This window comes from Trachurus trachurus (assembly GCF_905171665.1).
Source record: "Trachurus trachurus genome assembly, chromosome: 20".
NCBI classification, from domain to species: Eukaryota; Metazoa; Chordata; class Actinopteri; order Carangiformes; family Carangidae; genus Trachurus; species Trachurus trachurus.
Window position 1 is genome coordinate 21,607,961 of NC_139911.1, and position 11,947 is coordinate 21,619,907.

Genomic DNA, 11,947 nt, shown 5'->3' on the forward strand with positions numbered 1-11,947 from the left:
ATGCTGCCTTGCAGACTGCTGGGTCTGTTGGGACTTCTCGTGCTCTGCAAAGGTAAGAAAAACACCAATGATTATGACTTTAGCGCATGAAATCCATCTTCTGGACAGTTTGGATGTGAAATCTTAAACCTGCATAGAGTTCCAGACTTACCTTTGAGGAGGGATCGACCCGGTCAGAAACTGAGATAAGAATAACTCGTGTCAAACTCTAAATACCTACAAACTTCAATTTGTGTGTAGCTGCAGACAGACAACAGCTTAGTGAAGTGTAGGGAGGAACAGCTTATATGAAGTCACCTCCCATCTGCCTCAGGATGAAGTTAAAAATGGAAAAGCCTGTTTCTGTTTCTGTCTGGTCGTGTAAAAGTAAATATACAGATGGTCAGACCCACACACAGTCTGTTGGTCAGTCATCTTTTAATTCATGGTTGACTAATGTGAGGCTGGATCAGGGGCATTTCCACCCTTTAGCTCCGCCCTCCTTGTTTGACTGACAGCTGTAATCACCTCTTGTGTTGGAGGTTGGGCGGGTGTTGACGGGATGAGGTGTTTTTTTATAGCAGTCTGATCCTATTGAGGGCAGTGTAGTACCTGTGTGTACTAATTGCAGAGCGGGGATCGCTACCGGCTGCAGCCAGCAAGCACTGATGCTAAATGCTAACCGTTTGCTTTGTTGCTAAGAGTCAGATGAGGAGATGGAGGCCACACACGCATACATGTGTGTGAAGCACTGAGCTAGAGCCAGGAGATGCTTAGCATAGCTTAGCTTAGCATTAAGACACAGCATGGAGGGTTTTATGGACATTTACTGTGGTGCGTTAAAGTAACATTGCAGAGTTTTTCGGCCTTAAAATAATGTTTCCAGACTCATTGTAATGGTAGAAAAATGGTTAAGGATGAATGGTGCTGCCGCTGCAGCCTGAGCCGGGTCGCGTCGGCTGAAACTGCACTATGTAACTTCCCTGCACGGGTACGAAACACCCCCCCACCCCCTCCCCCGACCACACAGTCTCCTTGCAAACGTGGGAAATACTGTCGTTTATTAGTGTGAATAAACGCTGGATGCGCTGGCTGATAAGTTTCGTTTTCGTTAAGTTTCGTTTTTCCCCCCAGACGATAGCGCTTCTCAACCAGATGGTGGAAGCACTGAGCTGAAACTCTGCAATGTTGCTTTAAAAAGACAGTGGAAATGACAGAATAAAATGAACAAAAATTGGGTGAGGTGGTAAACTTGATGCATTGAATTTTGAATGTTACATCATCGGTCCAAAAGGTTAAAGTCCCCTAAACCAAAAATTGACTTTTAAAAATGATTAACATGTCAATGTAGTGTTTGGGTTCTGCTACAAGACATTGGGAGTGTTACTATGTTCCCCTGGTCCTATGAACCAGATCGGGATAGGACCCTCTTTTTCAAAAAGGGTCCTATGTTCCCCGTTTTTCCCAAAAAGGGTCCTATGTTCCCCTGTCGCAATACATACTGGGGAACATAGGACCCTTTTTCTGAAAAAGGGACCTATGTTCCCCACTGTTACCGGCGGGGAACATAGGACCTTTTTTCAAAAAAAGGGTCCTATGTTCCCCGCTGTTGCTGGTCGATGGACTCTCTCTACTTATCTGGACTCTCTCTATCTATCTGGCCTGTCTAGCCTCTACCTGGTCTTTTTACTAAACTTAACCAACTCCTTTCTTAATTGCCTAAACCCAACCAATGGGACAATTACACTTCTCACTCAAAGTCACAACTCAACTTCTCACTCAAAAATAGGCAAAAATATGCCAAGTCATTCACAACTCCATTTCAACACAAAAATTGCATGTTCCCCGGGTCCTTTTGGGGAAAAGCAGGGAACATCGGATCCTTTTTCTAAAAAAGGGTCCTATGTTCCCCGGTCCGGACACAGCGGGGAACATAGGACCCTTTTGGGGAAAAGTGGGGAACATACAAAGTGGGGAACATAGGACCCGGGGAAAATAGGGATGATCCCCAAGACATTTCAACAGCAAAGTCGCTAATGCAGCCACAACTGAGCATTTTAGATTTGAAAATGCTGTTTCAAAGCCAGAGTCTGAAAAAGTTTTTTCAGCACTCAGTCAGGTTTAATACGCCAGAATCCCTAGCAACCAATTCCGTTGATTTTTTTTTGCATCTCATTTGTTGTTCACTGTGATGTGACACTTCACATCTACTTATACAGCTAGATGTTCAACAACAGTATCAGTGGGTGATGTCATGTAGGGATGTGCACGGTTACCCGAGTACCCGGGTACCTGAGTAGGCAATCTGCTATCCGGTTATGAATTTATTATCCGGTTAACCTAGGATTAAAAAAACGGCACATTAGAGCGCAGTCTAGTGTCGGATCAAACTACATTATCATGTCATGGCTTTTTGTAGTGTTAAACAGTTTCGGATCAAGCAACGTGATTTTCTGCTGTGTAAAAGTGTTTTTGGATCGAGCCTCGGACTTTCAAACCTTTTACAATAATCAGTAGATTATTTATCAGACTAATAAATAAGCACCGCTAATGATTTTAAAAAAAGAAAAAAAAGTTTTCTCCTCCGAGGCAGCTGCGGCATAAATGCGCTGCGCTCAGCGCTCAGAGCGCATGCAGCGTATTTATTTCCAGACATAAAGATGCACATCTGCCCCATATGTGCATCTTAAACTCCAGTCTCTACTCTTATTATCCACCTGATATTTTGTCTGACGACGCTGTGTGTCAGTAATGCGGACTGTCTGACGGACAGAGTGCATTTATGCAACGGCTGCGCTCTGACATGACGTCATTTTATTTTTTATTACAGTATTCGGTTACCCGGTTACGACAAGGTTAGGATACTCGGTTAGAAAATTATTCAAAATGTCCATCCCTAATGTCATGTGGTTTAAAACTCAGTGCGAGACTCATGTTTTGACATCGGCCCTCCACCTCCCCTAACCCTGCTGTCGCGCACCGCCGCCACTGAGCAACCCGGTGGCGGTGGGTGGGCGCAAGTCACGATGCATTTGCATACTCATGTATATTCATAGAATCTGGATTTTTCAATGAGGGAGAAATAGTAGACGTGTTTTTAGCCTCTTTGAGAGTTTTTTTTTTAACAACTTTTTTGTGGGAAAACAATTTTAATCAAAAAATAGTCATAGCTGAGCTTTTTTTTTTAATTTTAAAATGCCTCTTTAGGGGGACTTTAAGAATGAAGAACAAAAAAAAAGTGCAACTTTAGAAAGTCAACAGCAAAGAATGAGGCAAGAACCATCCAGTCAGAGCTCGAAACTCTGCGATGTGGTGGATGGAAGTGGAGAACATTAGAGATGAGTGGACAGACGCTGCTGTTCTACAGAAGGAGTAGATGTTGTAGTGTGTCTGAACAGGCCTAACAGAGACTGTGTGACATTAGTTGGTGTGTCGACGGTTCAGATTCTGAATAATCCTCAACTCTCCTTCTCCTTTCCTCATTGGCTCTATATAAACTATGTCCAGGAGTCTTATACAACCAGTATCTCTCTGCACAAAGCTTTTCCTTTTCAGTCTATTTTTACCTGACACTTTAATATCTCCAGCCTTGTAAAAGTTCTCAAATCATCTCATAAGTCAGTTCAGAATACTGTTCCAGACACAGCTGTACCAGACTGACTGTTGAGTCCAAAGAGCTGAGCTCAGATGAGAATCTGGCCTCCAAACAGAAACATTAGTGTCCATATCAGGCTGGTGATAATACCATCTGAATGGGACAGCGGAGCGTGCAGGCTGAGGACACTTTAAATAGGCTAGGAGACTCTCAGTTATCCTGGATACCTGCTTAATCCTCACTTCACAGCTAAAGAGGTCAAAGTAGACCAACTCTGAGAGCGGGAAGCCAGACAAAGAATTGATCCCAGCATTTACCGTCAGTAACCTTTGACCTCTGTGCAGAGGTCAGATTGTACAGAGAGCAAACATTTCAGCAAAGACCATGACAAAGGTGTTTTTTAAATATTGATTTTGGTCAAACTCTGGTTGCTTTTGTTAGAATCAGGGAACTTCTCTTAATAATTTAAATTTTTGAGAATTTTGCAGAAAAAGATTTACATAACATTCATGAAGGACTTAATTACCACCTCATACCTGTGCACCAGCTCATTCATGCAGTTATCTAATGAGCCAATCGTGTGGCAGCAGTGCATAAACTCCTGCAGATCCAGGTCAGGTAACGTTCACTTCCGACATGTGACTGTGGTAAAAATATGATCAGAGGCTTTGACTGTTTTTAGATGAGCTGGTCTGAGTATTTCTGAATGTGCTGATCTCCTGGATTTAAACATAACAGCCCCAGTAGGTTTTACTCTAAAACCAAAACGTAACGTGGCCTGGTCTCATGAATCTGGACTTGTTGGTACTTGAGGTTGTGTAATGTCCCTTGGCTGATAAGATTCTGTTTAATGGTAAAGTTCAAATTAGACCTAAAATTGAATCCAGTCTTATATGATTGTCTGAATTTAAAGGGATAGTTCAACATTTTGGCAAATTCGCCTATTGCTATAATCCCTATAGTCGTAGCTGTAGGTTCATTACCTTTAATTATCGATGCATGTGGTTTTGAGATCCACGGTGCAGAGACGTGAGCTGCTCAGTGAACACAATGGAGGTGAACGGTACAGGTCCCCTGTCCCTCATCAAACTCATCAAATACACAATCCAACAACTCCAACACGCTCTCATGGACAAGTTGTGACCTGCACATTCACCACGCTATGAGATAATAACAGAACGTTATGAGACAGAGTTGTTGTTTTTTTGAGGCAAATGCAGCCGGAACTACATTTGAGTATTTGTGTCGTAATGTTACATAATTATATACATGATTATCTCATAGCGTGGTGAATGTGCAGGTCACAACTTGACAACAAGAGCATTTTAGAATTGTTGGATTGTGTATTTGATGAGTTTGATGAGGGACAAGGGACCTGTACCATTCACCTACATTGTGTCACTGAGCAGCTCACGTCTCTGCACCGTGGATCTCAAAACAACACGCACAAATAATTAAAGTACCCACTGCTATAAGTATAGGCATTATGGCAATACAGGAATTTGCCAAAATGTTGAACTATCCCTTTAAGAAAGAAAAATGCAGTTCATCTGTCAGGAGTTGTGTTGGTCTTTTCAGAGTAACATGATACCTTTTTTCAGATTAAATTGCCTAAATAGTCAAAACAAATACACATATTTTCTCATGAAACCAAGAAACTTGATTATGAAATAATGAACCTGTAATCTTCCAACAATTAATTCTCAGCAGCCTCTGAATTTCAATCTGTCTTTGATAATTAAACTCCTCATCCTGCTAATGCTTCAGTGACCTTTGACCTCATCCTATCTGACTCGTTTGTGTTTTTTTAATTTTTAATTTGTGCTTTGTGCCCTGCTGTATTGTTTGATTCTATTTTGTTTGAGTTAAGTGGAAAGTAGAAAGGTATTCAAGAGACATAGATGAGAAAAGATAAACTATAGGACATATATAAGGGGTCAAAGTTCACTCAACTTTCACAAAGTAAGGGGCGGTGCGTGGCGCAGTGGGTAGAGCGGCCGTCCCATGTAGAGGCTACAGTCCTCGCCGCAGGCGTCCCCGGTTCGAATCCCGCATCGGGCAGACCTTTCCTGCGTGTCATTCCCCCTCTCTCTGCCTCCCCATTTCCTGTCTATCTCTACTGTCATCACTATCAAATAAAAAGCAAAAAAAGCCAAAAAAAATATACTTTAAAAAAAAAAAAAAAAAAAAAAAAAAAACTTTCACAAAGTAAATCTGGAAGTTTCATCCTCTCAACATGTTTAAGTGAAAGTCTGAGCAGATTGTTATGATTCCTCTATGAAAGACTCAAATCATGTCCTGACATCTCCTCTCGCACCACTATGAGGTCAAAATACAATTTTGTCCAACATAATTCCAAATCATTCCTTTCCCATGAGCCTCAGCTGTGGCCTGTTTTGTGCCTCCAGGCCAGGAGGAGGTGAGCGGCGAGGGCGAGTACTGCGACAACTTCACCGACCTCAACCTGTCCCACTGCTTCATCGGAACCAGCCTGTATGTGCGGCTGCTGCTCTACACCCGCTCCAACCTGGACTGCGGCCGCGAGATCAACCACCACCACCTCTCCTCGCAGCCCCTCTTCAACCTGTCGCGCCCCACCGCCTTCGTCATCCACGGCTACCGGCCCACCGGAGCCCCGCCCATCTGGATCGACCACATAGTCCACCTGCTGGCCGAGCAGGAGGACATGAACGTCATCGTGGTGGACTGGAACAAGGGCGCGGCCAACCTCAACTACTTCACCGCCGTCACCTACACCAAGGAGGCAGCTCACAACCTGACCGGCTTCATCATGACCATGGAGGTGAGGCTCAGAGCTTTACAGACTCTTTATGCCTCAGTTTTCATGTTGCAGCACATTTACCTAAGACAGTGAAGCATCTGGCAGCTACAGAGACAGATGTTTTCACAGGGAGTTGGTTGAGAGTTGGTTTTCTCATGTTCTCAAGCCAGGGAGTTTTATTTTATTTCTCCTCCTTATTTTTGCTTGAAGTTATGAATTATAACCAAGAGTGTGATAGCAATATGGACACCTTGAAATGTGAGAGTAGAGTACCTGGATTGTGACGTAGAGTTTTGAATGTTGTGCTTCTGCAGGAGGAAGGAGCTGCTCTCAGTTCAGTTCACCTCATCGGCGTCAGTCTGGGAGCTCACCTGGCTGGATTTGTCGGCGCAAACCTGAAGGGGAAGATCGGACGAATCACAGGTGAGAAGAAACAGGAGGAATTTACCAGTGAAGCAAACAAAGCAAGTTGAGAGATTTATGTGAAAACACTTGAGAGATTTTGTAGTTTCCTCTCTTCAATGTTTTTTATCTTTTTATCTTCTTAATTTTTCTATTTCTTGCATCTTCCTTTAATGTTTTCTTCAACTTTTTAAAGAATCTTTGTGTTTTATAATAATTATTGTTCATAAATCTAAATAAAACACCTACATAGATATTTGTGCCAGTGGCTTTAATGTGAATTTTAGAGCTACTCACAGCTAAGGTGTAATTAAAGCAGAAGTAAGCGATCCGGTCGTTTTGGCTAACTTCCTGTCAGCCGATGGAGTTAGCAGTCCCCGCCCTCGTCCCTACGTCACCACATTCACGCGCATCCCTTGGCTGCACACACAGAGAGGACTGCCCCTTTATGCCGTTCTCTCTCCTCATTGGATAAAGGTTGTAGGATACAAGGAAAGTTTTCTCCACAGCAGAGCAGAGTGACTGACAGACCCGTGTTTCAGACCAAACACTCTATGTAAGTGATTGCTGTCGGAAGATAGAACTATTTAAGACTTATATTAACACAAATATTCCGCTTACTTCTGCTTTAAACCAAACCAACACTGTTATTAATTGACATCAAACATGAGGTTAGTGTTTTATAAATGCCTCATCAGACTCCCTGTCCCTCCCTCTCCACAGGTCTGGACCCAGCAGGGCCCATGTTCACCAGTGCTGGACCAGAGGAGAGGCTGGACCCCTCAGACGCCATGTTTGTGGACGTACTGCACACCGACATGAACTGTGAGCATCTGAAACTCAACCTCACTGACCACAGATCGACAAAAATCTAAATCAACCTTCAACTTCAAGGTGACTGTGGCCAGTTTCATTCTCAGAGCTGAATCTGTGTGCTCTGTGTTTTTCTGCGTGCAGCTTTTGGACTGATAGGAGCTCACGGTCATATCGACTTCTACGCCAACGGTGGAGCTGACCAACCAGGGTGCCCGAAAACCATCTTTGCAGGTAAACACACACATACGAATGCATGCAGAGAGAGAAAACACATCGACACCCAGACACACTCAATTACAGCACCATCCTTCTCTCCCTCAGGTAAATCTTACTTTGTGTGCGACCACCAGCGCTCGGTGTTTCTGTACCTGTGTGCTCTGAACAGAACCTGCAGCCTCACCGGTTACCCCTGCTCCTCCTACAGCGACTTCATCGATGGGAAGTGTCTGCACTGTGAGGCCTTCAAACCTGCCTCCTGCCCTGTGCTCGGTAGGCGGCTGCATCCGAACACATCCTCAACACATGTAGCATCACTGTCCAGATTAAAGGGATAGTTCAACATTTTGCCAAATTGGCCCATTGCCATAATCCTTATAGTCTTTGAAGTAGGTTCGTCACCTTTAATTGTCGGTGCAAGCTATTTTTAGAACGGCGGAGCAGAGCCGTGAGCTGCTCAGAGCTACGCTACGGAGGCTAATGGAATTTCTTGGTTTCCCTCATCAAACTCATCAAATACACAATCCAACAACTCCAAAACGCTCTGGTGGACAAGTTGTGACCTGCACATTCACCACGCTATGAGATAATAACAGAACGCTACAAGACAGAGGTGTTTTCGAGGCAAATACAGAGACTGCTTGTGGAAAAACTGCCCCCGATGGCAACGTGCATCAGTGGTTTTGCATGAATTTACCTCTATAAACGTTCTGTTATCATCTCATAGTGTGGTGAATGTGCAGGTCACAACTTGTCCACCAGAGCGTTTTGGAGTTGTTAGATTGTGTATTTGATGAGGAAAACCAAGAAATCCCATTAGCCTCTGTAGCATAGCTCTGAGCAGCTCACGCCGTTCTAAAAATAGCTTGCACCAACAAATTAAAGGTAACAAACCTACTCCTGAGACTATAAGGATTATGGCAATGGGTCAGTTTGCCAAAATGTTGAACTATCTCTTTAATAAACAAACAGTCAGACCTACAGCTTATGCAGATGTAGAGCCTGACACCATTATTATCCACAAGCCAAAAATCGACAGGTTACTGTTCTTCAGACATTTTGATCAGTCACAACCTTGGATCCTTAGAATGGAAACTTTTTTATCTAGTTTACAACCAAAAGGTCCAAATAAATAAAACACACACTGAGACTGAGCTATTGCCACGACGACTGATGACTGATCACCTGTGTGATCTCACCTGCAGGTTATGATCTCAGCCAATGGAAAGACACTCTGCTGAGACTGGGACAGACCAAAGTCTTCTTCAGCACCACGCCTATGCTGCCCTACAGGAGTGAGTCCAGCACACACATGTCAAAGTGTAACATGGTCAAACATTTAGATCCAGTGACAGCAGTTGTCTTCTGCTCCATATAAAGTTAAAGGGTCAGTGCAGTCTAATTAGATTTATATTTTTTGCGATTTTTGCTCTGATACATTCATTTAAAGATGAAGATTTTTGCATACAAACATGTAGCCTAATCATCTTCTGAATTATATTTAGAAATTACTCATTAGTAGTAAAATCAGAGAACCCTTTAATATAAACCTTGAATAAATAGTGAATGAGACTAGCTCCCAGTCCTGATTATGCAAATTAAATGAAGAACTCATTAAATAAAATGAGATCATTTCAGTTATTTCAGTCTCTTCCAGCTTCCATCAGCTTCAGTTCAGTCAGAATGACTCAGTCCCTCAGGTGTTCTGTTAGTTTATAGAACAGTTTTCAAGTGGAAAATAAGAGTAATGTTGTGTGTCCTGTGTGTGGCAGAGCTGAGCTACAGAGTGGACATGGTGACCTGGAACCAGTACCTCCGCTGGGGGGTCTTCTACATCCGGCTGCACAGCGGCAGAAGCTTCACAGAGGCTCGAATAGACCAGTGAGTCCGTCACTCAAACGCCTCACACCACCTGTCACAATGAGACATCACACACATCTGGATAAAACAAAAAGCTGCAAAAGAAATTACACAATGGACAAATGAGATATTGTTGATCTAATCCCACATTGTTTTACCAACCTTTGATCTTTGTTCTTCATATTTACTCTCAGTCACAGCTGCTTATAAAGCTGCAATTCTGATTATGGAATTAAAAGCAAAAACATATAAATTTTACATGGAGATGAGAAATTATAACCTACTTGTCTTCTGATGAAATCAGATCATCTGTTATTATGAGAACAATTAAATTCATCCATTGATGAGGAGATAATGAACTAGTTGTTTCAAGATAATAGGATGAAATGGAGATAACTACAACTACAGCAGCTCTGAGCTTCCAAACATCACCCTCTAGTGGTCCACACCCAGATATTGGCTCTCATCCTCAGGCCTCGTTTACCAAGCTTCAGTCTGCAGGTCAAAGCATTACCTCTCCTATTTCCTCAACTCTCCTCCTCTTCCCTGGCAGTAAGCGCTTCCGGATGGAGCAGTACACCTCCACCCGCCTGCTGGCCCAGTTCGACGACGACCTGCAGCCCATCCAGAAGATCTCCCTGCGCATCAACACCGGCAACGTGATCGGCCCTCGCTACAAAATCAGACTGCTGCGGATACGCCTCACGCCTCTGGGCCAGCCTGAGAGGTCAGTCCTACCTCCTCCTCCCAGGCTGCTGTTCACTGCTGCACTGGGTTTATACTGTCATATTATAGATTATTGGTTCTGTATCATCTCACTGCTTTAGTTAACACATTCCCATCTCATAGTAACAGGAAATAACACTGATAATTTCTCTAATGTTTTACAACCAGGTGTATCTAAACTTAAACTTTACTGTTTCATTTGTGTCACTGAGAAACACGCTTGTGCCTATTTTGGAAACAATCAAAAGATTTTGCAACTGCAGTACAATGACTGGGATGTACAGTCACCATAGTGACACAAGGCAGCTGACTTTTAGCACTTTTTGAAAATATATTCTCTTGTTTATTTGTCAAAAAGTTATTTGTTGGCAGAATTGGGTTATTTTTTGACTAGTTTTGAAGTTTTTTCAATGTTTGACCAAATGATGTAAAGATGAATGAATCTTAACAAGATTATTTTTACATATATGCTATAAGAACTCCAGCCTATGTGTGTATATAGAGCAAGGTATTGGTTAATTTAGATGATCAGGTAATTGGAAAAAAACAACACAGTTGAAAGGAGAAGCTCAAAGTTCAAATGATGTTAAAAAAAAAGTCACAGATTAATTTCTGGTCAGCTGACTGGTAAATGTGAGCAGCTCTATATGGCATTGATGTACTTCTCTTCTCCTTCAGGCCTGTGATGTGCCGCTTCGACATCATCGTGGAGGAGAACATGGAGGTGGCGTTTCGTCCTTTGCCCTGTGACTCCCACCTCTGACCCTCTGCACAGACAGACTACTTGTTCTATGGAAACACATCTGAACTCACCCCCAGCCCTGCTGAAGCAGACACAGACGCCCTCTGGATGCTACAGGGGTGTCCCGGCTGCGGGTGGACCCCCGGGGGCCCCACAGGACGAGCTGCAGCCTCGTCACTGGCAAACAAGCTGTGGATAACTGCTGCTTACTGGAAAGTCAGGATATTCTTCTTACGTATGATTGAAGCCACATCTCTGCTAGTGCTGACGGGAATTTTGCAAAGTTAATAAAGAGCGACTGATGACGAACTGTGAGGTCAGGAAACGCAGCACCAAGGTTTGTTGTGAGATAAAGGAGAGAGCTGCTGCAGGAGACTTACGTCACGGTGAGATCAGTCCTGCTGATGGATCTCCACAAACCTGTAACTGTAGTCAGACAGACACACAGTGCTGCTGCACACCTCACACATTCAGACTGGAACACACAAAACGTAGTTAAATCAGATTACGTCACAGCTTTCTAATCCTGTTAAAGTATGACTCAGGGTTAAATACTAACATGTACGTAGTAAAATTAGAGACATAAAACATATCATACATCATATTTTACCCTGTAATCCGAACATAGAATTCATTTGGCTGGTCCCTTTATATAATAACTTCAATTTATACAGCACCTTTCAAATAACCCAAAGTCACTTTATAAAAATAAATAAATCAAAAAAATTCAGTTAAATAAAATAAATGAATAAAGAACAGAACTTTATATGACAGAATAACTGTTTGACAAAAATGTCAGAAGTTAAAAACAGAACTCTTTATCTTACCA

The 11,947-nt window shown here is 42.8% G+C and overlaps 1 protein-coding gene across 1 annotated transcript; it reads left to right on the forward strand.

Annotated features, from left to right (window-relative positions):
• lipib (lipase, member Ib) lies at positions 1 to 11,139 on the forward strand (the record flags this gene model as incomplete). Its single annotated transcript, XM_083995352.1, has 10 exons — positions 1 to 52; positions 5,983 to 6,377; positions 6,671 to 6,779; positions 7,482 to 7,583; positions 7,716 to 7,805; positions 7,896 to 8,063; positions 8,996 to 9,085; positions 9,563 to 9,671; positions 10,204 to 10,377; positions 11,055 to 11,139. 10 exons carry the CDS (start codon positions 1 to 3, stop codon positions 11,137 to 11,139), a joined length of 1,374 nt encoding a protein of 457 aa, XP_083851478.1.
• Between the last annotated feature and the right edge of the window lie 808 nt (positions 11,140 to 11,947).